A 22,566-nucleotide genomic window follows, 5' to 3' on the forward strand; every position below is an offset into this window, starting at 1 on the left:
TCCTCTCTCTCCCCACAAAGCAGGATGAGCTTGGACTACTCTGGCTTCTCACGGAACTTCCTAGTCTGGGCGTGTACCCCGTGCATCCAGTCAAGCCAGGTGTCCTGGGGGGGGTGGAGGCGGTGAGAAAGAGAGGGGGGACAAGGAAACTCTTGCCTCTGGTGGGGTTTCTGAGGGGCTGCCCTGTTCTCTATTCTTATCACCCTAGCTTATAACAGTTATAAGTTAAAATACAAATTTAGTTAAACAAGGTTAAAATAAAACATAAGAAGAGTGAAAATATTTAGAAAAGGCAAATTCATAGAGGCAGAAAGTAGAGTAGAGGTTACCACGGGCTGGGAGGGGCGGGTGGCTGGTTACTGCCTGATGGGTATGGAGTTTCTGTTTGAGCTGATGAAAAAGATTTTAAACCGGTAGCGGTGATGGTTACACAACATTGTGAATATAATTAATACCTTTAAGTTGTACACTTAAAATAGTTAAAATGGCAAAATTTTTGTTATTTTTTAACCACAATAAAAAAGTCACTAAGAAAAAGAAAAATATAAGAACGGTGAAATCCAATGCTGAAGTTTCTTTCCATCTTTAAGCCCTTCTGGCTTCCTGTAATCAGACACACAAGGATTTTTTCCCCCTACTTTCACCATTTAACAATTCACATAATTTGGCAAATGATACCGTGCCATTTATTAGAGATAAAGGCACCACTTTATGGACTAGTAAATTGCTCAATTTCCCCGTTTGACTCATCATCACCATCATCATTTTTCTCTACCATTAGTCAGAATTCTGAATAATGATTTTCAAATATAATTTTATTTTATGATCTCTATCATGAGAACCCAGGGTGGTACTTGAATCAGCTTTTTAAAAGCTTTACTGGAAGTACTGACTAATCCAGAAATCAGCTGTACAGAAACAAATGGAGGATAAAGACATCCCTGAAACTGAGTTGTGAATATAGTGAGTTTTTCCTTATTTTGTAGAAACAATATTATTTACTCAGGATTTTTTTAGTCTTCCTGCTTTAGAAATGAATATTACTTACAGGAGAAAAAATAAAATAATTCTGTACTTTAATTGATATACCCATTTTTAATTAATGGTATGTCTAAAGATCTTGAGGGCTTATAATCACTCTGTACCCGAAGTTACTATTTTACACATGCATTAAATGAACATGTAATTAATCTCTCCTCCAGTTAAGGTTCACATTTCTAGGTCCAGGCTGAGGGGCTGCTGTACTCAGAACTGACAGACCTTGGGCTTACTTCCATTACTTTATTCCACTCTCATCGTTAAGAGGAAGAATTTAGAATTGCATTCTCAGTTACAAATTAGCAACATTGAAATTACTAAAGATAAAGCTATGTATTATTACTTCAAATGTTTGGCAGTCATTTTCAGTTTGCACTGACACAGGATTACTGCTTCTATGAAAACAATGCCATTGGCCATCAGATTTCTATTTGAACTGAAGCTGAACATGGAGATGGTCTAACCCAACTGAAGAGAACAGCTTGGCTCTGGAAGAGCATAAAATGTCCTAGAACATTATATATAGTTCATCAGGGGTTTGTTTTTTAGAAACGGGAGTTCAAGTGATTTCCTCTAATCAAATGAATGACTACTGGTGAAATTTAGAATACAAAACTAAGGCTTCCTATTTCCGGCCCAGTTTTCTAATGGCACAGACAAAACTAACGCTCATAGAATCTTACTTATCTTTTATTTCAGTTTCTTACCTTTGATAGCTCAATTATATATAAAAATTATTCCAGTATACTAAAATTAGGGATTTTTGTTTCTAGGAATGCCATGAACATTTATGTAAGTGATGTAAGTCTCTATGCAGATATACCTAAACCACAGAGCTTAACATCAGAGTGACCCAGCTCAGAGCAGAGACCAAGAGTGGAGAGGCAGCCGGGCCTGTGGCAGTGACCCTGCTGGGGCTCTAGGCCCTTCTCTGGGAGTCACAGCCTTCATTTTGCGATGATTATGACTGGGCGCTGCTCTCCTGCAGGGAACCCGTTAACACCTGCCCGCACAGCCCTGAGACCCAGAGGGCCACTAGCTTTGCTCCTGGGCCGTTAGAGACACTGTAAGAGCTTATTAATAAGGACTAGGTTAATTGGAATTTTTAAATACTTGAATAATATCTGGGCTCCACAAAGTCACTTTATGTGCAAGTGTATCCTTAAGCCATCAACTGAAAAAAGTAACTTCCTCCCCAGATTAACTGTATAAATAAAATAAAGAGTTTGACTTCTTAAGAAAACACATTATTTTCCAAAATAGTAAACCTGCCAGAAAAGCAGAGATCTGTTGGGGCCGGAGATTTGGTATATTAATTACAAACCCTCTCATGTACTTTTTAAAGCTGGGATTCTATTAGTCAATAACTGGATGGCCCAGTTTCAGTTATTAAATGTATCTGTGAGTGATAACACTACTACAAATTCCATAATTCATACTTTTCATTAAATCAGACAGGCCTAACCTAATTAGTCCAAATAAATGAAGTTTCAAGATACCCTTTAAAACAGAAGTCTATCTTCCTCTGCACACATTATCTGGTCTATTAATTTGCCAAATGGCAGCTGCATCCAACAGTTTGTGTTCCTGGTGGTGGCAGAATAAGAGAAGCCAGAGGGCCGGTCAAGCTCCAGAGCCACGATTCAGAGGCGCCTGGGGCATTGCTGATTGAGAACCACGTTCGCCTCAGGTACTCAGAGCTACTCAGGCTCGGGGGATCAACTCAAGTTTCCCCAAACCCCTGAGGGGCTGATTTAAAAGCCAGAACACCCACTTATTAATTTACAGTGGGAGACAGGCTGGCTCAGGGATGGGGCAGGGTGCTCTTACAGAGGGGAGCCCCCTAGAGACAAGCCCACCCCGGGGGACTAAATTAAACACCAGAGGTTGCTGGGCTAGCAAAGAATGAAAGCAGCGGGAGCCAGATTTCCTCAAGAGAAACTTCCATGGAGCTACAGAGGCCTCAGGCACGCACAGCTTTCTAAAGAGTGCAGCCTGGCGCAGAGGAGGAGAGCAGTGCTGGGTGGCCATGCCCGCTCCTCCCTGAACGTCCCCTCTGTGGATGGAGCGTGGTCCCCGCTCCTCCAGGTGTGCCTACTTTCACTGTGCCCACTTTCTTCAGGTTCCTTCAGGGCACCTGTCTCCTAGGAGACATACCTAGAAGCAAAACCTCAGACATTACCCACCAGTGGTTACACTAACCTCATTCAGAATTCCAGGGGCACCTGCCCTGGGAGAAGTGTGTAGAGTTGCACAACAGCACAGTTAGTGTGGACTCAGGTGAAACAATAACCTGGCCTCCTCCTGCCTGGCCAGGATGCGACCTGGCCAGCAAGATCCTGCTTGGGCAAAAGTATCGCAAAGGCTAAACCACCAGTACACACACAGCCGTGGAACATCCACACTTCCGCATGGCAGCAAGTCTCACATTAACATTCTACAACATGCCATGCGTTACTGCAGTTCAGCCCACTGTGGAAGCGTTCTTCTATTATTACTACTACTACTACTACTACTACTACTACTACTATTATTACAGTATGTAACATAAAATTTGCCATCTTAACCATTTTCAAGTGTACCCTTCAGTAGTGTTAAGCACATTCGCACTGTGTGCAACCAATCCCCAAAACTCTTCATCTTGCAATCCTGAAACTCCATCACCATTAAACAACACCCCCATTTCTCTCTCCCCAGTCCGTGGCGAGCATCCTTCTACTTTCTGTCTCTTTGAATCTGACTACTCTGGGTACCTCATGTAAGTGGAATCATACAGTCTATGTGTTTTTGTGGCTGGCTTACTTCACTTGGCAGAATGTTTTCAAGGTTTATCCATATTGTAGCAGGTGTCAGAATTTCCTTCTTTTCAAAGGCCGAATAATATTCTTTTATATATATAAACCATATTTTGTTTATCCATTCATCTGTCGATGAACACTTTCAGCTATTGTGAATAATGCTGCTGTGAATGTGGGTGTACAAATACCCAAATATCTTTGCAAGACCCTGCTTTCAGTTCTTTCAGGCATACACCCAGAAGTGGAATCACCAGATCAGATGGTAATTCTATTTCTAATTTTTCTGAGGAACCACCATACTACTTTCCACAGCAGCTACACCATTTTACGTTTTTTCTTTCTCCACAACCTTGCCAACACTTATTTTCTATTTTTTTGTTTTGTTTTGCTTATTCATAGCAGCCACCTTAATGGGTGGTGAGGTGAATTTGGGTAGAAACTGCTAAATACATCTCAAAATACTCATGTACTAAAAATAAAACTCTAAGTTAGGGCTTTAGAATTCCTAGATTCCAAGGAGCTGCACTCAGATACCCCACGACATTTGCTGTGCATGATTTGTGGGGCAGCTGGGGAGCATTAAGTCCATCTGACAAGACGGCAAACTGAAGGTCAGAACAGCAAAGCAGCTTGTCTCCCAGGGGCTGCCGGACTGGGATCAGGCTAACATCCTCTGACCAGTGCTCTTCCGTTACACTCTGCAGTGCAACAGTTTGAGGACTATGGCAACATGAAGAAAGGGGAAAAGAATCTCTTGGATTAAAACAGTGCTGCTGAGCAGAAAACCACCTCAGCTCCCTAAGGGAGCCAAACTTCCCGAAGTCTGAGTTCTGAGCCATGGGGCTGACCCTTCTCTAAGCCTCCAAGGCACTGCCCAGCACGTCCTGGAAGGACAGTCCTCTGAGGCTCATTATGGTCACCGAGACAAGCAGAGGTACAGGTGCAGAGGGCTGACGGGTGTAGCTTGTTTGTGGGGACAATGGCACCAGAGGCAGCACAGGGATTAAAGAGTTAGAAGCAGCTTCAGCCTAGCTGATGAATCCCCACAGATTTGTTTTTCTTCCCATAGGAGGGAAAAATAGTTCTGGCACAAAAGGAATAGGATGGTACCTGCAGTTGGAGCCAAAGTCTTGGCAGTTTCCTCTGACAACCCTAGGTACTCTCGAATGAGCTCACTCAGCCTTTGGTAGGCAACATCCAGGTCATCTACGGTAAAGGAGACAATGTGCTTTAAAGCAACAGAATTACATTCAAATAGAGTCAACCCATCGTAATGGTTTTTTAGCTAGATCTAATTTTATGAATATTGTGGTAGGCAGAATTCTAAGACCCAATGGTACTTCACCCTTATATAATCATCCCAGCTTGAGTGTGGGCAGAACCTGTGAACATGATGGGCTATCACTCCTCTCCTGCAATTTTATTAGATTCAATGGCAAAGAGATATTTGTGAATGTAATTAAGATTACTTATCAGCTGCGTTTGGGCTGATCAAAAAGGAGATTATCTGGGTGGGCCTACTCTAATCACATGATCGCCATAAAAGGAGGTTTTTTGGTTGCAGAAGGCAGACCCTTGAAACATGAGGAGGACTTGATGGCCTGAAGACAAAGAGGGCTGTGTGGATAGGACCTGGGAATAGCCTCTGAAAACTAAGGGTGACCCTTGGCCGACTGCCAGCAAGTAATCAGACACCTCAGTCCTACAACCACAAAAAACTGCATTCAGTCAACAATGAAGATGTACTTTAGAGCAGATTTTCCCCCCAGTAACCTTACCCTTGCTGAAAGTTACTGACCTGCATTGATTACTGCATCAAAATATCCTGGGAAGTCCTGACTAATTTTAACATAAAGGTCCACTCTGGAGACAGCAAATTCAATCTCTACACGACTGAATAATCCTTTTCTCCTCAAGTAGCCCTCATATTTTTTCTTGTTCATGGGTACCACCAGGATATATCGAGGCTCAAAATAGGAATGTTTTAAACTTCTTACACCCTACGCATTTAAAGAAAACGTAATAAATTAGAACCAGGGACACAATTTAGAAGTCATTTAGGAGACATGAGACAATACAGGTATAATAAACAGTACTGTATTTTATTTGTATAAGTAGCTATTACTTTCCTACTAATATCTCAGGATTGCATTGCTTCTCTCTGTTCATCAAATATTACATTATCATTGGAAATACACCAATTCATTCTGCCCAGTTATCCTCTAATGAATCACTCTAATGAATCTGACTGTTACAAGAGAAAACCGCTAGATACAAATAGGTACACTCACAGCAGTATTGCATCTTTATTACTGGAAAGTAATTTCAATTCCACATTTCAAAAGGCACCCTTGCAGTCCCAGGAGACAGAGATCTTAGCAGAGAGAAAGGCTCTTCTGTTACATCTTTGTCATCAACTTGGGCCCTTCCTATTTTGAAACCAGCAACCTGGTCGGCTACTTCCTATGACATCTCACAGCTTGTCCTCAGAGCACGGGAAGGCCAACCTTGTGGTACCCTGGTAACTGGGAGCCACATAACCAGGGAAGCGGTTATCAGGTAGTGCTCTGTGGATCTGGAGGGTGGGGTCATGACTGCAGCTCTCCAGCTACTGTGACTCCACGTAAATCCCTCAAACTCCCTGAGCATCAGTGTCCTCACCTGTAAAATGAAACTTATTCCAAATGGACTCTAAACATCTCATTCCTACCATCAATAATTTAATTTAGTGCTCAAAATCATTTTAAAAAAATCAAGGGGAAGAAATACAGACTCTTTAAAAATAGTTTCTAAAAGATTCAATGATAAAAACAGTTTGGTAAATGGTTTATTTGGGAGAATCACGAATAAAGCCTGGTTTATAGACTCAACCTCTTGGAAAGGAGTAGGAGAAAGCTCTCAGGGAGGAAAAAAGGTAAACAGGGGCCAGCACGCAGAACCACTGAACTGGGAAAAGGTAGACACAAGTTGCTGGAGAGCTTCTGCACTGAAGGATGCATTAATTCCTGTTTCTGCCTTGTCCAAGGAAGACATTTTGGGAAAAAGGTCTTTTTTTGGCTAATTAGCATAGAAACAAAGTAAACCCTCTTAAAGATGTAAAACCAATCAATTGCAGAAAGATAAGAACAGCAGGATTTTGAAGTTAGGAAATTTAATGAGCCGGAAGAAACGTGACCAGTTTCACTGAAGTGAGGCAACACTTAGACCAACACAAGGAGCCAAAAAGGAATCACAGTCTCCTGCTTTTCAAAGTTACGGAGGAAAGAAGTTTTAAGGAAGATTCAGCTGACACTAAGGAATATGAGACCTGCCTAGATTTTGTTTCCTGTAAGCGTGGTCTAATGGCATCCTTTTTATCACTCTTCTTTCTGACTACAAAATGTAACAGTGCTCAGAGAAGGTAACTTGCAAAAAAAAAAAAAATCAGCTATCTTTGAAGATCTCAAATATTTAATAAAGCCATGTATTTTCAAAACAAATGAGTGAGATATTGTTGGTTTTACTCTGGATTTGATTTTAGAGAAACTTCTCTAGATTCTTTTTTTTTAAATTGAAGTTTAGTTGTTTTACAATGTTGTGTTTAGTTTCTGGTGTACAGCATAGTGATTCAGTCATATGTGTGTGTATGTGTATACATATATATATACACATACACATACTCACTCTTCTTCATATTGTTTTTCATTATAGGTTATTATAAGCTATTGAATTTACCTCCATGTGTAGGGAGGTAGGACCTCGTCGTTTTATGTATTTCTTATATTCTAATTACAGAGGATCACTGGGGGAAGACGGGATACCAGGGAAGAGAGAAAACCTCCTGAAACCTGCAAGTCTGAGTTGCTGGAACTATTGCCACCAGTGAGCAGCTGAAATGGAATGCAGTGGAGCCCACATGTCTCCCCTAGGGGAGGAAGGGGCAAGGTCAGCTGTGTGAACCTGCCACTGTCCTGTGGGGACAGGGAACTGGTTCTGCACCCTGTAGGAAACAGATTTTCCTTTATGTCACTTATATAAACAGAGGCTGTGCTCTAAAAAGAAAAAAGGGATAATTTAGTGAGGAAATAACTTAGAAAATAAATCCTGAGTGGCAGTTTTACTCCACAGTGTTTGGGCAATTTCCTGTTTTGTAATATAACTCCTGTCATTTGAATTATTTATATCTTGCCTCCCTTAAGTTAATTACAAACTTAAAATCTCACACTTCTGTTTGCATTCCTCTTGGGCCTAGCAGCGTGCTGCCGGCCCCCTGTACCCCCTCCCCAATCCCAAATGTACATACGCAAACTCACAAACACACATTAAAAATATACTGATTGATCCGGAATAAAATAAACTGAATAAATAAAATAAAGTGAAGTGGGTCGGAAAGAGAAAGAAGAATGCCACATGACATCATTTATATGAGGAATCTAAAAAATAATAATAATAATGAGGACACAAAGGGACTAATTACCATTCTGATTTCTTGAATATGTGTAAGCACATTTGACTGTCCTTTATGATTGGATTACTGCATTCTGTTGATTCTTATTTTGTAGTTGGCTTTATTCCTTTGATAACTATGTAAGTTTAAAAGGTTAACGATCTAATATGTTCTTAGAAATAATAATTAGTACATATATGTAAACTAAAGGACAATGTGCAGTATACTGTATATATGTATTTACATGCAATATAATGTGTATGTGCAGTCGAACTGTAATAATTCTACATAATAAAACTGCAAAAGGAGAAAAAAATTGATTGAATGAAAAGTACTCACTTCTATTTCCATATGAACACAGCTTGCTAAACCATCTCTTGCGATACCTTCTATGGTGTCGCGACTTAATCCATACTTGTGATTACCGTAATTAAAGGTTAGAATGAATTTCCCCTGAAATTTAAGAAGTACAAAGATTTTCATATAACAGCTGCCATCATGGAATTTAATATAAATAAAAAAATTTGATGTTTTATTTTATATGATTTCATAAAAGTTATAAATATTAGCAATTATATAAGGATGCCAATGCATTTATGAAACATAATAACAAATTGTGATGGAGAAATTCATTCAGGAGTCTCAGCTGGCAAAACAAATTAGGTTTTTGGAAATAATCTGCTGACCAAATGTTTGAGCAGAGGGAAGGCACTGAAGCTCATGGTAAACAGATCATTTGCTGGCTTCCCCATCCCCTGCCAAACCTACACTATAAACCTCCATTACTGAGAAGGCAAAACTAATACGTCACCCTTTGCCTCAGCCATTTCGGCTCTGCCAGCACACCAGGTCTCTCCCCCAAAAGCTTCCATTCTCAAAAGCCTCGCACTCGCAGATAAGCCTGCAGGCCATGGATTACAGGGATGTCCTAAAACCTTTGCAGCCTGAGATAAGCCATGAAAAACAGATCCGTCCTGCTTTTCCTTATAAACATCGCTTTTTATTGAAACTGCCCCAGATGTATTCAGCAGCATTGTGTGCCCTCCAGTCATTTTAAGTATAAATACTGCCTTTGCTCCTTATTCTGGAAGCCCAGTTCTTCCCAAAGCTGTATTACCGTGCCAAAAAAAAAAAAAGGCAAGTAGAAACACACATCTCAAAATTGTCTGACTTTTTCTCTGAACATATTTACTGAACAACAAGGTTTAATCTAAACTGGAAGGCTGATGACAACAGAAGGAATAAAAATGTGGACATTCTTGGCAACCGTGACTCCTTACACACGTTGATTTTGAAATAAATAATGATGTGAAAACTCCCAAGGCTGAATCCCATCGATTGAAGCCCATCAAACGGCAGCACCGCCATTAGAAACAGTAAGAGTTAAGAGTCTTTTATGCTACCCTGTGCCTCCTGGCCCCAGGTTTTCTGGAGATCTGTGGGGATGGGGGGCAGGCTGTCTGTTGGAGGGGGTGTTGGAAGGCCAGGAGACATAGGGTGTCCCTCACAGGGGTGAGTCTTTGGGGGATGTGTCTGCTGTGAGTGATGAGGAAAAGCCACACACAACATAATCGAAAGAAATTTATGTCATGGATTCTGAAAGTTAAAATCTCAACAGTAAATATCCTTACTGTTTGACTTCCTCAATGTCGTGTACTCTTTGTTCTTTCAAACACACACTGTGACTCCTTTCCTTTTAAAATCTGTAGTCTTATCTATTTGGTAACTAGGCATCTGACGCCCCCATAAGGTATGTATTCGATTTTGTTCACTGTGAGTCTGTTTTTGTAATGTCTGTTTGAATCCCCTTTTCAGATACATACTACGAGTTTGTTTACTTGTGTGTACGAGGGTCTCCCTCTGTGGATCCCAAAAACATTTTCTGGAAGGATGTTTGGTTGGGAGGAATCTTGCATTGTTACTTGTGTGTCTAAAACAGGGCTTATTCAACGGATTTGTTAAGAATTGAGATGAAGTGGTCCCCCAGCTCCTGGATAGTCCTTGCATTGTTCCCTATGGATTTTTTAATAAATAGCAGTAATCATACTTCAGAAACCTCCAGATCTGTGGTCTTATTTCCACAAAAGAAGAAGAGACTCTGTAGGTAAGTGACTGTGTTTATGTCCTTAAACGGGGCTCCTGTGTCTACGGGCACACGGGGTGGGGGATGATCTGTGTTTGGGGGTGGGGGTGGAATGTATATGGAGGGGTGTGGGAGTTAGGTGTACCTGTCACAGAGCGTAGGTGGGACTGTCCACAGCAGGTGAGCAGGGCTGTCTGTCAAGGTGGGGACTGTGATTTGGGAGGGGGACAGGCTGTCCGGGTGAGCGTTCCATGGAGGGGGTTTCTGTGTACAGAAGGCTGAGTGTGTGGGCGTAACTGGTAAGGCTGACCATGTGTCTTGAGTTTCTCATCTCTAGGTTTGTCTCTCTTCATGAAACAGCCTCAAGCTTACCTTCAAGAAAAGAAGATCTGAAGCAAAATCCAAGTTGAAGATAAAGAACTTACAGTGAAGTAATATATGCTAGCAGAAGCAGTAAAAATGAGTACTTCTCAAACACGCAAGAACTTCTGTGGAGGGAGTGAAAGTAGAAGACTAGATCTGGTACAGAAGCACAATGATTTCCTTCTTAGGCTAGAAACGGAACCAGGCTTACTTGACTACAGATACGATAAGGAGTGAAACATCAGAGGAGCATGTGAGGCACTGAGGACAGATGAATTAACCAAGAGAAAAATGTCTCAGACTCTAACGAGAGAAATTAACATCAATTTTGGGAACTACTTGTCTTTCAGCCCAGAGTCCTAGGAGAATGCTTCTTACTAATGTCAAGATAACTCCTCAAATTTCTATTACGGCTTTTAGAAATATGAAGTCCCAGAGTACTCCTGATACTTTAGACTGAACTTCTAAAACACAGCCCTAGGAGAGAAAATCATAAAGAATTTCCAAGAGGTTCTCTTGACAAGATTAGAGCGAAAATATCCTGGTGATTATAGGACTTTCTCGCTTGGGTTTCTCTGTGAAAGCTAGAGAAAACGCGCACCCCGTGTAACGCTGGCCGTTCCAAATTAAACTCGTCGCAACTAAGAGCCTCTTGCTTTAAGTGCTCCAGAAGATCTAAGCTCGTGCACTGAGGTATAAGCCAGCTCCATTTTGGGGGGAAGAGGCAGAGAAAGGATGGAAGGAGAAAGAAGAGAGGGGAGAGGGGGATGTAGCTATAAAAGCATCACTGGTTGGATGGTAATCTTTCAAAAGCAGAAATATAAACTTATCCTTAATCCAGTCTTTCAGTAGGCTTCAGGAAAAAACAAGAGTGGTGTAGGATTCATTTGGTGATAGAAAAGATGATAATATAAACACAATTAAGGCCCATGGTGAAGAGAAAATAAAAGGCTTACAGATTCATCAGTAGTGATGAATATGAGATACTCTCGCTGTTTAACTGAAGTCATGGGTGGATATGTATTGACATTAGCATATACTTTTGGCAGATAAAATACACCAGGGTTGTGAGAATTCCCTTTGCATGTAAAGACCAAGAAAGAATGAATTTTTTTTTTAGGAAATGAACTCAGAGACAAGGATGTCATGAATTATTACCAATAACTAGATTTGTCAGGGTTCAGGGAAAAAAATCTTCAAATTGAGTAAGATTTCCCATAGCTAGTATGAAATGGACTAGGGCAGGGTAGTTAGCCTCACCTAGTAAAGACACAGACCTCAAAGAAATGAGGAATCCTCTCTGGTCTAATGGCAAGGGCTTCCACCTGCATTAGTGAACTGCCTGCCCTCCAGAACTCAGGACTTCACACACAGGGATGTCATGGTGGGAGATTAAGGCTGTGGACATGTCCAGGGCAGACCAACTAAATGGGATATACCAGGGTGAAATGGAGCTTAGGGTTGCAACGATCAGAAAGCACCAGTGATGGCAAACAGAGGGAGTGGTCTCTGGACAGAACAATCCAACCCCCTGAAGTGCTCAGTTCACAAGCTTGGTGCATCCCAGCAGGTCTGTGAGAATTGTTTGTCTTGAGTAAATCCAATCAAGAAGAGAAGCACCTGATCAATACAGATCTAAAGAACTTTTCGTGGTGTCCTTCCTCCCAGCTTCTTAATATGTCTGTTTATTTAGTTTCACTGGAAATTTATAATATTTTCTCCAAGATCATAAAATCAAGCAGCATGTGAACAATGATGTATTAAATGCTTAAGGAAAAAGTAACTCAGTAAGAACACATCTCTCATGAAAAAACAAATATAATTGTTCTCTTTCTTATTACTATTTCCTAATATTTCTACTGGAGAACTTGTCTTTCTTGTGCGATAAAAATTGAGAACATTCTTACCATGTTGAACATTTCATCAAAAACTTCTTGAGAGATGAAATGATAATCAACTCGATCTCCTTCTCCAAAGTAAGGTGGTCTTGTGGTGTGAAAGGGCCTGAAAACATAAAGCAGGTAACCTCCTCATCTAGTTCCATTAACTTGAAATTCAAAATGGAAAAAGTTTTGGTCTAGACTATGTTTAAAAAAATACTAAAATTGATCCACAAATCATAAATCATAAGTAACATAACTGTGAAAACCCTGAGGTTTTACAGTGCTCGGCTACATTCACTTGCTGTATTCTACAGGGATTAGACAAATTCCGGATTATAGACACCAAACTTTCACTCTTTGTTCTTTATCACCTCCTGAACCACCTCCTCTGATACCACATCATAATACTTTGAGATATAACAATATTTATTATCCACAGGCTTTTCACCCCACTGTTTTCATGCTGTCTCTGATATACGGGCGCTTTCTGCATGCTTCCCTCCCCATTCCTCTGCCTGGCTGACTCACTTGTCTTTCAGGACTCAGTTTAAGCATCACTTCCCTAAAAGGCCTTTCCTGACTCCCTGTCGCTGAATTTCACACCTCCTCTTCATCTTTCCAGAGCCTCAGTGCCTACCGCCATCTGCCTCCCAGCCCCTGTTCAGGATCCCATCTCCTCCGCAGCCTGAGGGCAGGGATGAGCTCATTCCACTGTCCCCGCACAGTATCGATACTGTGCATGAACCTCCCATGGGAATCCAGGACGCCAGTGCCGAATGGAATTCTCAGCCCAGCCAGAGAGGCCTTTCTGCTCGCCCTCTGATACAGCATCCCCACTCCATCCTGCCACACCCCCAAGTACTCTCCATCACCAAAACTACCTTCTTCTCTCTGTTTTCTTCCTATCTTCCCCAGCAGGACGTGCGAATCATGAGGGGAGGACTTCATCTTGCTCATCTCATCTGCCACTGCATCCCCAATGCCTCGCATTTATTAAATATTTGCAGCATGAATGAATTAATGAAACATGAAATGGATGTGATGAACTCCATTTTAAGATGACTACAAACATGACTTGTCTGAGACCAGGCCAGGATCAGTCCCAGACCCAGAAGTGCAGGCATCCCAGCTAGGCCAGGACTCTTGATTTTGTACCATTCTGACCTCCCAATGTTAAGTTCTGGGAATGCAAACTGATCTTTAGATTATCCTACGGTTTTAAAATAAGAGATGCAAGCTATTAGACACATGATACACTATTTCATTTACTCCTCACAGAAAACCATGAGGTAGGTGTTACTGTTTTTATTTTATAGAGGATAAAATTGAGGCAGAGCAGTTATAAGTAATGTGAGTAAGAAACAACAGGATCCTGCAACTCTCTGAAGCCAGAGCTACATAGCTAGCATGAAAAAAAAAAAAAAGAAAGAAACAACAGGATGACACCAAAGTCAAGTCCTTTCAGCATCACACTAAAAGGGTAAAGTCGCAACCTCAAAATCCTCTCCATTACAAAGTCAAAGACAAATGGATTTTCATAGCTCATACCACGTTCCTCTTCCATTATAATCAAGAATTAACTATCCTATAAATTCGAAGGTCTTAACATTACATTTAAATTGTATATTCAGGAAAGAGAGCATATTCTAAGAGAAGAATGTCAAAACACACAACATTTGTTGTGCTGTTTGGGTACACTGGCATTCCTCCACACCCCTTGGCAGGGACTTGAGACCCTCTGTCTACAGGACAGATAACTCAGTAACTTGACATCCTGTACTGCACACCCTTAGCATATCCTTTATGCACTGCACTGAATTTGCATTTTCCAGCAAAGGAATTGAGTGGCAGGGATTTTTGTCCAGAATTTCTAAGAAGAAAACAAAGCAAAGAAGCAACTCAAACTTCTAGGCAGGTAAATAAAGAGATGGCTTCACTGACACGGAAAATGCTGATGACAAAACCGGCAGCCACTGCAGAACTTTCTGTTAAGAAAGACCTAAGATGACCTGTGGTTTTTTGAATCTGTCATCCAAGTCTCACATATGGAAATGTTCGCTGTGTAGTATGCCACCCAAATACGAACATTTTAAAAAGGAAATACTTCATAGAAAAGCAATATTTGACTAAACTTAGAAAAAACATGATACCAGACTTTAGGGAAGAAATTTGCCTGGGCCATCACCTTGAATATTGCTCCTCTCCCGTATCTAAATATAATTTCACTTGTAATTTACATTTCCATAAGTTTATTATTACTAATTAATTTACTAGTTAGATGACTGTAAATTAGTCAAATCATGGTTTGTAATGGGAGCCATAGTCCCTTGTTACTTTCACTTAACAGACAAAAGAGTTGACTTAGCAATTAGCCCCAGGATATAACACTGGTGCTAAACTAAGGGTGAGTGGGTTAGCACTCTAAAGGCCAATTCATTGGCCATCTGTCATTGATGACCCTAACAAACCATCTCCACAGACAGGAGAACATGATCAGGAGGGAAAGGAATCTGGAAAGGCCAGGCCAAATAATGAAACGTTAATATACCCAAGAAAACGTAATAGGAAGAAGAAAAGATATCTAAGAAAGCTAGCAGACGGACGAGGACACAGACATTTCTTCAGTGTGATTCAGAAGCATGCAGATTTAGAATCTCAATTCCGGACCAGATTGCCTCAAGAAATAACGAACTTCTTGTCACTGTAAATATTTAGGCAGCGGCTTGGCTGTGAGCTCATCCAAATTCAAGTACGTTATAGCATGCCATATTGTTAGTTAGGGAGCTCTTTCTCTGGGGAGCCACAACAGCCCAGGTACTCCTAGGGCATTTGGTAGGCAAATGAAATTAATCCCAATGCTCAGTGCAAATAAATGTCGGTATTGCTGGACACAATTAAGAGATCATGAGCACAGCAGATGCCAGCACGTACTGTGTCTGAGCATCAGATTCCAGGAAGCCACTACTCTATTCACTTTCCGGTAACTACATACCACTCTCTAATTCATGCCATCTACATCCGTCACTATATCCTAAGCAGTGATCTTGTCTGCAGCCTTCCCTCCCCAAGCCCTCCCCGAAACTGCCCACAGGATGTACTTTCTAAAACGCAGCTGTGATCACGACACGCCCCTGCTTAGAGACTCTTGATGCTCAGACCCCGGTCTACTTTTCTGGTCTTATCTTCTGCCATCTTCCTCCACACCTCAAGTCCAGCCACACTACAGTGTACTTTCAGTGACCCAAATGTGCCCGGTGTTCTGCCTGCCTGGAATGCAATCTCCACTCCCCAGTCACATCCCACTATCTTTCACTTCAGTCACAGAGGCTCTTTCCTTCCCACACCACAGTACCCAACAAACTGTCCAGTTAGACAGCATTTATTCATCATCTAAATCTCACACTAGGTGCAAGCTACCAGGAGGACAAGGGCCATGTCTGCTTGGTTTCTAGTTTTCTCACTGGAACCGGGCACATGGATGGTGCTCAGTAAACACTGACTGAGGGAATGGATGCACCATCCTACCAGTCCGCCACATCTGCATAAACGGACAAGAGAATAGATGGTGCTTGGGCAGCCATAGCTCAGACCATCTCATTTAGCTAAATAGCTGTGGTCTTTTACTTCACTGTAGTCCAGTCCTAAAAGGAAAATCTAGTAGTCAACGTCATGGAAAAGGTCATAAAAATAGAGATTGCTATAAAACAGAGATCTAACGAAGAAGCATAAAGTTATGCTTCTATGACTTTTCAGATCACTTTCAAGGCCTCACGTCTGGAAGATGAACACGCACGCTGCTATTGTTGTACGTTTCTCTCATTACCCAGCATGCTTCCAGGAAGCCATAGGTCTGCATGGTAATATTAAGATTGGAAATAAATGGAGAGACTCGGAAGGTGGTAAATGCCTATTTCCATGCCACTTACAGCTAACACAGGTAAAGAAAGAACATCCAGCCTATTTTTAAAACCAAGAACAAATAATAAAATCAGAACCTTGGACAAGGGCACAATCTCTCGGCCACACCAATAATTTGTTATACTACCGAGCTATGGTTTTAATATGGATACCTCTGGATATGCAACTTAGCATGTGAAAATTTCATTGAATGTCTTGGTTCTGGGTCAATGCAATTTAAAAAGGAAGAGAAAAGTGCCAGGAGAAAATGAAATAGATAGGAGGGAAAAAAAAGATTCAGACAAATGGCAGAGAAAGCACCTTTGTAAATGCTTATGTGTTTCACAATAAGACTGTACATATGGCCTTTTTTCTTTTCAGTTAATAAAAATCAATAAAATGTATGCTGGATAAAGAATAAAAGAAAAGAAAACCTAAACAAGAACAATGACTTGCTCCTGAGGATGTGCTTCAGTTTTATCATTTGTTTTAATCAGAAAGTTGCTGCATTAAATTAGTAGTACTACCTGACTTTCTCATTGCATGAAATGACTAGTTCGCTAACACCTTTTTTATTCAATGATATGCTCTTTGATCCACGCCTTGATGGAATTCTTAGAATGATTTGCCACTGAACAACCCTGACCTCTGCCTCCCGGAGGATGCCAGTGCCTGGTTGGATGCTGCGTCTGAGCCTGTGAGGGAAGTGGGTGAGTGAGCAGGGGGCACTTGTGAGTGTCTTCCCACTCACCACGAGAAACAGCAGTGGCAGCGGTAACAGTGAAGGAGCAGGAAGCTAATTTTGGGATTTTGTTTTGCCACCTTGTACCTCCACACAAATTGCACATGACACTAACTATTTAAGGTCTCAGTCCCCCACCAGATTACAAAGTTCATTAAGGCAAAGACCTCACCAGTCTTGTTCCCACCGTATCTTCAGGGTCAAGCACATGGGAAGAAACCGATAAACGTTTATCAAAAGAATGGATGGACAAATCCCTCCGTCCCTTCTTATCCCCATCGGTGGAAGTTGGGGAAACCACCTATGCTTCTTATTACAGTAATTCCCTGCTAAACATTTCATACAATAGCATTCATTCATTCCTCCACCAATTCACTCAAGCACTTAGTCATTCATTTACCAAATATTTCTCATGCATTTATTAAGTGCCTGGCTACCTGCTGAACATTGAGAACTCAGTGGTAAGCAAAGCTGACGTTGGTGGTCAGCTTACAGTCGAGCAGGCAAAACAAGCGTTAAATACATCATCACAAACATGATGGATAAATATTCTAATAGGTGAAAGGAGGATTTAATAAGAATGAACACTGGCGGTGCCTATCCAGGAGAGAATGTAGAGGCAGACTGGACCAGAAACTTTCTTTGGTGTGTGCAGGTACTGGGGATTAAGCCCAGGACCTTGCACATGCTAAGCATGTGCCCTATCACTGAGCTATTATTATCTCCCTTCACCCCCAGATCAGAATCTTTATGATCAGTTAATAAACACCTCCAGAAACACATCTGACCCAGAGTGCCTCAGCGGTGCCCATCACAAGTAAACATGAAGGACGGGCTACCAGCCATCTGCAACCTAATTGGTGTCAGAAATGTGAAAAGAATTTTAACTGGAGAAAGCCTTGGCTCCCATAACTCACTGCGGTTTGCTGAAAGGTTCCAGATTTACGTATTAGCACTGTGGTCGGGACACACCTTTTTGCTCTAATTGGATCATCCATTCATCGTGTCTTACTTATTTTTCAAAACAGGTTCCGTACCACCATATAAGCATGATGACACTCTGTACTTTTTTATTCTAATATCAAGTTTTAACTTATTGTTGTTGCTTCAAGGTGTTTAGAATATACTAATGGATAAATTGTTCTATGTATTTGTATCCTAGAACTGTTCAAATGGGGGATGTAATGTTAGATCTCTAAATAAATGGACCTGTTTAAAATAGTGTTTACATTGTTTGAACATGTGTAGCTTCAGGGAAGGAACTTTTCTGTAATAGCATTAGAAAATAATTTGCATTTCTCTTTCTTTCTGTCCTATATATCTTGGCAGACACATTCTCGGCTCACTGGCAAACATCACTAATCTAAAAGTAATGTTTTTGCCATAGATGAAAAATAAGAGAAAACCAGTTTTAAAGACCACAGCAGTAATTCTAAATCTGACTCCCTGAAAACTTTTAAAAAGTCTGTAAATCCAGCTGAAGATTTTCTTGGATGGTTCTAGTTTTTTGGATATAACCTTCTATTTTAACTGGGTCATTAGGGAATCACGCAGCAAAATATTTGCTCTGGAAAACCAAAAGTATATTGAAGGCTAACCTGAGGAAAAGGAAAAGAAACACTTTTGCTGCCCCTTTTCCTTCCTCTTCCTCTTCCTCCTTCAGGAAATATGCCTCCAAAGAGGAGGACCCGTGTGCAAATGAAGCAGCTGATGGCTGGCAGCATGAGCTCCAGCAGAGACCAGGAGAGGCTGTCACCGGTGCACAAACCTACCCACCACCCATCACAACACTGTGATTTGTGTTGTCACACCACACACAGGAGGAGACCGCGTTTCAACACCACTGGGCTTAATTAAAGCCACGTGTACCTTCCAACACGTGGAGAGTGATTTCGGTTGTTGAATTAAGTAAAACATTTGGAGAATTAAAGTTAAAAAAAAAATTACAGTGTATATCACAGTGTAACACCTAGTAAAGATGCTCATAAGCCTTCTATGTACATTTTTAAAAACTTGCTTAAAATTAATAACCAACATTTGCAATATTAGACATGTGACAGCCTTATCAGCCAACAAAGAAACTTACCCGTATCTGAAGTAAGTGCTAAACTGCCTGCAGAGGCGATGAGCGAGCTCTCGTTTACCACACGCTTGAGGACCAGCCAACACCAGAATGGGATACGGGGCATCCAAACTCGGAAGGGTGCTGCAACACGGGGCAGAGGCAGACACGCGTGTTAACTGTATCCAGGGTGGCAAGTGTCCAGGTCACAACCACCGTAAGTTCAGCAATCCAGCACCTGCTCTATGTAGACACTGTATAGAAGGATGGTCCTACTGTCCAGATGCAAGTTGGTTATACTATGCCCCCAAATTTACTTTAACAACAATTTTAAGAGGAAAAATACAGTAAGAGGTATTAATTTTTGGTTGATAAAGTATTGCCAAGAAATTCAAAATAAATGAAGTAAGACTACCCTCTCAGAGGGAAACTTTAACATCCATACCTGTTGAATCAGAACACAGATACACAAAGAAAACAGTAATTACTAAAATTTACCTGAGCAATTACTATGTTCCAGGCACTACTCTAGGAGTCTTGTGTGCATTTCCTCATTTAATTATCACAGGAGGCTAATGAAGATGTTTCTGTCATGATCCGCATTTAACACAGGAAGAAACTGAAGTACAGAGAGGTTAATAAACTTGCTCAAAGTAATGGCTACTAAATAAGAAATGTTATGTGAATCTACGCATGGCTTCTGGGTCTAAAAGACTGAAGGATGAATTATTAATAAAATCTCTTGCCACGTGCTGAAGTGTTTGGGTTCCACTCATGACACAACTTATAGAAATTCAGAAGAAAATATTATTTTGAAAATACACGTCTGAGGTGTAGATTCTCGGAAGAGTGGGGGCAGTGCAGCATCATTTTTCAATCTCGCTGAATACTCAGAGGAAAACTTGAGAACCAAAACCCATGGAAAATATGTATAACAAAACCAGATGAAAAGCCGCAAACCCACCAGACTGTTATGGCACTGGAATCTGTGCAGGAGGAAGAACAAGGGAGCAGTGGGCAGAGTCTGAGAACAAGGGAACCCCAGAAACCCCAGAACAGTGGGTATCCTGTGGAAAGCAGGCAGGCTGAAACTGGGACATGTCCAAAAGCCTGCATGTGAATGTTCCTCATAGATGTATTTGTAGCAGCCAAAAACTGGAATCAGCCCAGATGTCCTTCGAGACATGACTGGTTAAACTAATTGGGTTCATTCATACCAAGGAATACTATTCAGCAATCCAAAGGAGTGACCCACTGATACATTCCACAGCTTGGATGAATCTCCAGGGAATGAGGCTAAGTGAAAAAACCAGTCAATCCCCAAAGGCTATATATATATATACAATATGATCCCATTTATACAGCCTTCTTGAAATGACAACATTACAGAGATGGGGAACAGATTATTGGTTGTCAGGGGTTAATAAGATGAGAAAGAAGGAGGTGGCTGTAGCTATAAAAGGGAAGGAAAGAGTTCTTTGTGACAAAACTCCTGTATCTTGACTGGAGTGGTACTCACATCAATCTGCACATGTGATAAATTGCATAGAACTAAGTGTACACGTGAGTACATGCAAAACTGGTCAAATCTGATAAGGTTGGTGGATTGTACCAATGTCAGTTTCCTGGTTTTGACATTCTACTAGAGCTAAGCAAGGTAACACCATTGGGGGAAACTGTGAAAGATACACAGAATTTCTCTGCATTATTTCTTACAACTGTATGTGAATCTAAAATTACCTCTAAATATTTTAAGTGATTAAAGAGAAAAAGTTTTGAAAGTGACAGATATGGAGGATAGGCCAGAGATCTTCTTCCAGAAGAAGAAAAACAAAGCAAAGCAACAGAGCAAATATTAAAGTGTCATTCAAGAAAATTTTCCTGAAATTAAAAAAAACAAACTATATAATGTATCCGAGAATATTAGTCCAGGGAACAACTGGGCTACAAATGTTGTAACAGTAATACCAAGACAGAGTCTAGTAAAATCATCAGACTTTAAAAAAAAAAGGGAAAAAAACTGTTCAGCTAGAACAACACGTGATTCATAAGGGAAAGAAGACGAAATTGTCATCAGATTTTTGACAGCAATGTTTACACTGAAAGTAAACAAGAGAAACATTTTTAATATATTCAAGGAAAAAAATGCGAACCATGGACTTTATATATAGCAAGAATGACTTTCAAGTGTAAAGGGCAAAGAATATTATCAACACACAAGAGTTCAAGAGATACTGATTCCACAGCCCTTCCTGAGGAATCTACTAGAGAACAGGCTTCACGCAACTAGAATGACTCGAGACATCAGCACGAGGGCTGGCGGCGAGAGATCAATATGCAGTTACCCATAGAACTAGGATTAAATGACAGCAAAGGAGAAAGTACAGTACGTGATGGATATGTGTTCTGACAATATAAACATAGTGCACTATTTTTAAAATGGAGTGATTGACGCTTATATGAAATATATACAGTAAGCAAATTCATAAAGACAGAAAGTACATTAGAAGTTACCAGGGTCTGGGAGTAGCAGGAAATGGGAGTTCTGTCTTAATGGTTACAGACTTTCTGTTTGGGGTGATGAAAAAGTTTGGGATGCAGATGATGGTGATGGTTGTACAACACTGTGAATGTAATTAAAGCCACTGAACCACACACTTTAAAACGGTTAAAATGGCAAATTTTATGTTACAGATATTTTCTGCAATAAAAACTCGAGGTAGGTAGTCAGTGGGAAGAGCACAGGCAAAATATGTTTTTAATGTTTTCAGTAATCATAGTGGTGATAGTATTAGCACTGGTAATCTGATACTGTGGGGGTGTAATATGGGGTTTTAAAATTGAGTAATTGTGGGATATTCAAATTCCATCTTCCTGTGTCTTCAGTGAGAGAGAAAAGGAGATATAGATGTGACAGGAGGTTAAGGAAAAGCTCAACTGTAGTCTTGAAATTGAACTGTAAGTACCAATATGAATTCAGAAGGTATTTTATCATCTATCTATAGATATAATGATCTAGATACAGATTAGATATAACAGATTGAATAGATACAGATAGATAGGTGCAAATAGGCAAAGGGATGGATGGATGGATAGATAGAAAAAAATGGATGGGTGGAAGGAAGGAAGGAAGGAAGGAAGGAAGGAAGGAAGGAAGGAAGGAAGGAAGGAAGGAAATACATTCCTAGCTCTGTCCACTAAAAAGCCTAGAAACAATGGCCAACCCAGGAGCCATGATTATCTCTAGCATCCAGATTGTGATTGGGAAATACCA

General features: G+C 40.8%; 1 protein-coding gene across 2 annotated transcripts in view; it reads right to left on the reverse strand.

Moving 5' to 3' along the window:
- The window catches only part of LRGUK (leucine rich repeats and guanylate kinase domain containing), a 100,755-nt gene that overhangs the window by 38,317 nt on the left and 39,872 nt on the right, over positions 1 to 22,566 (reverse strand). For both annotated transcript variants that reach the window (XM_072964441.1, XM_072964439.1), the window contains exons 11-15: positions 19,317 to 19,436; positions 12,616 to 12,712; positions 8,602 to 8,715; positions 5,635 to 5,836; positions 4,947 to 5,042 (exon numbers count right to left, since the gene is read on the reverse strand). In XM_072964441.1, the coding sequence (XP_072820542.1) occupies positions 4,947 to 5,042; positions 5,635 to 5,836; positions 8,602 to 8,715; positions 12,616 to 12,712; positions 19,317 to 19,436 (629 nt within the window). The remainder of the gene's footprint in view (positions 1 to 4,946; positions 5,043 to 5,634; positions 5,837 to 8,601; positions 8,716 to 12,615; positions 12,713 to 19,316; positions 19,437 to 22,566) is intronic.

This window comes from Vicugna pacos, chromosome 7 (genome assembly GCF_048564905.1).
Source record: "Vicugna pacos chromosome 7, VicPac4, whole genome shotgun sequence".
NCBI classification, from domain to species: Eukaryota; Metazoa; Chordata; class Mammalia; order Artiodactyla; family Camelidae; genus Vicugna; species Vicugna pacos.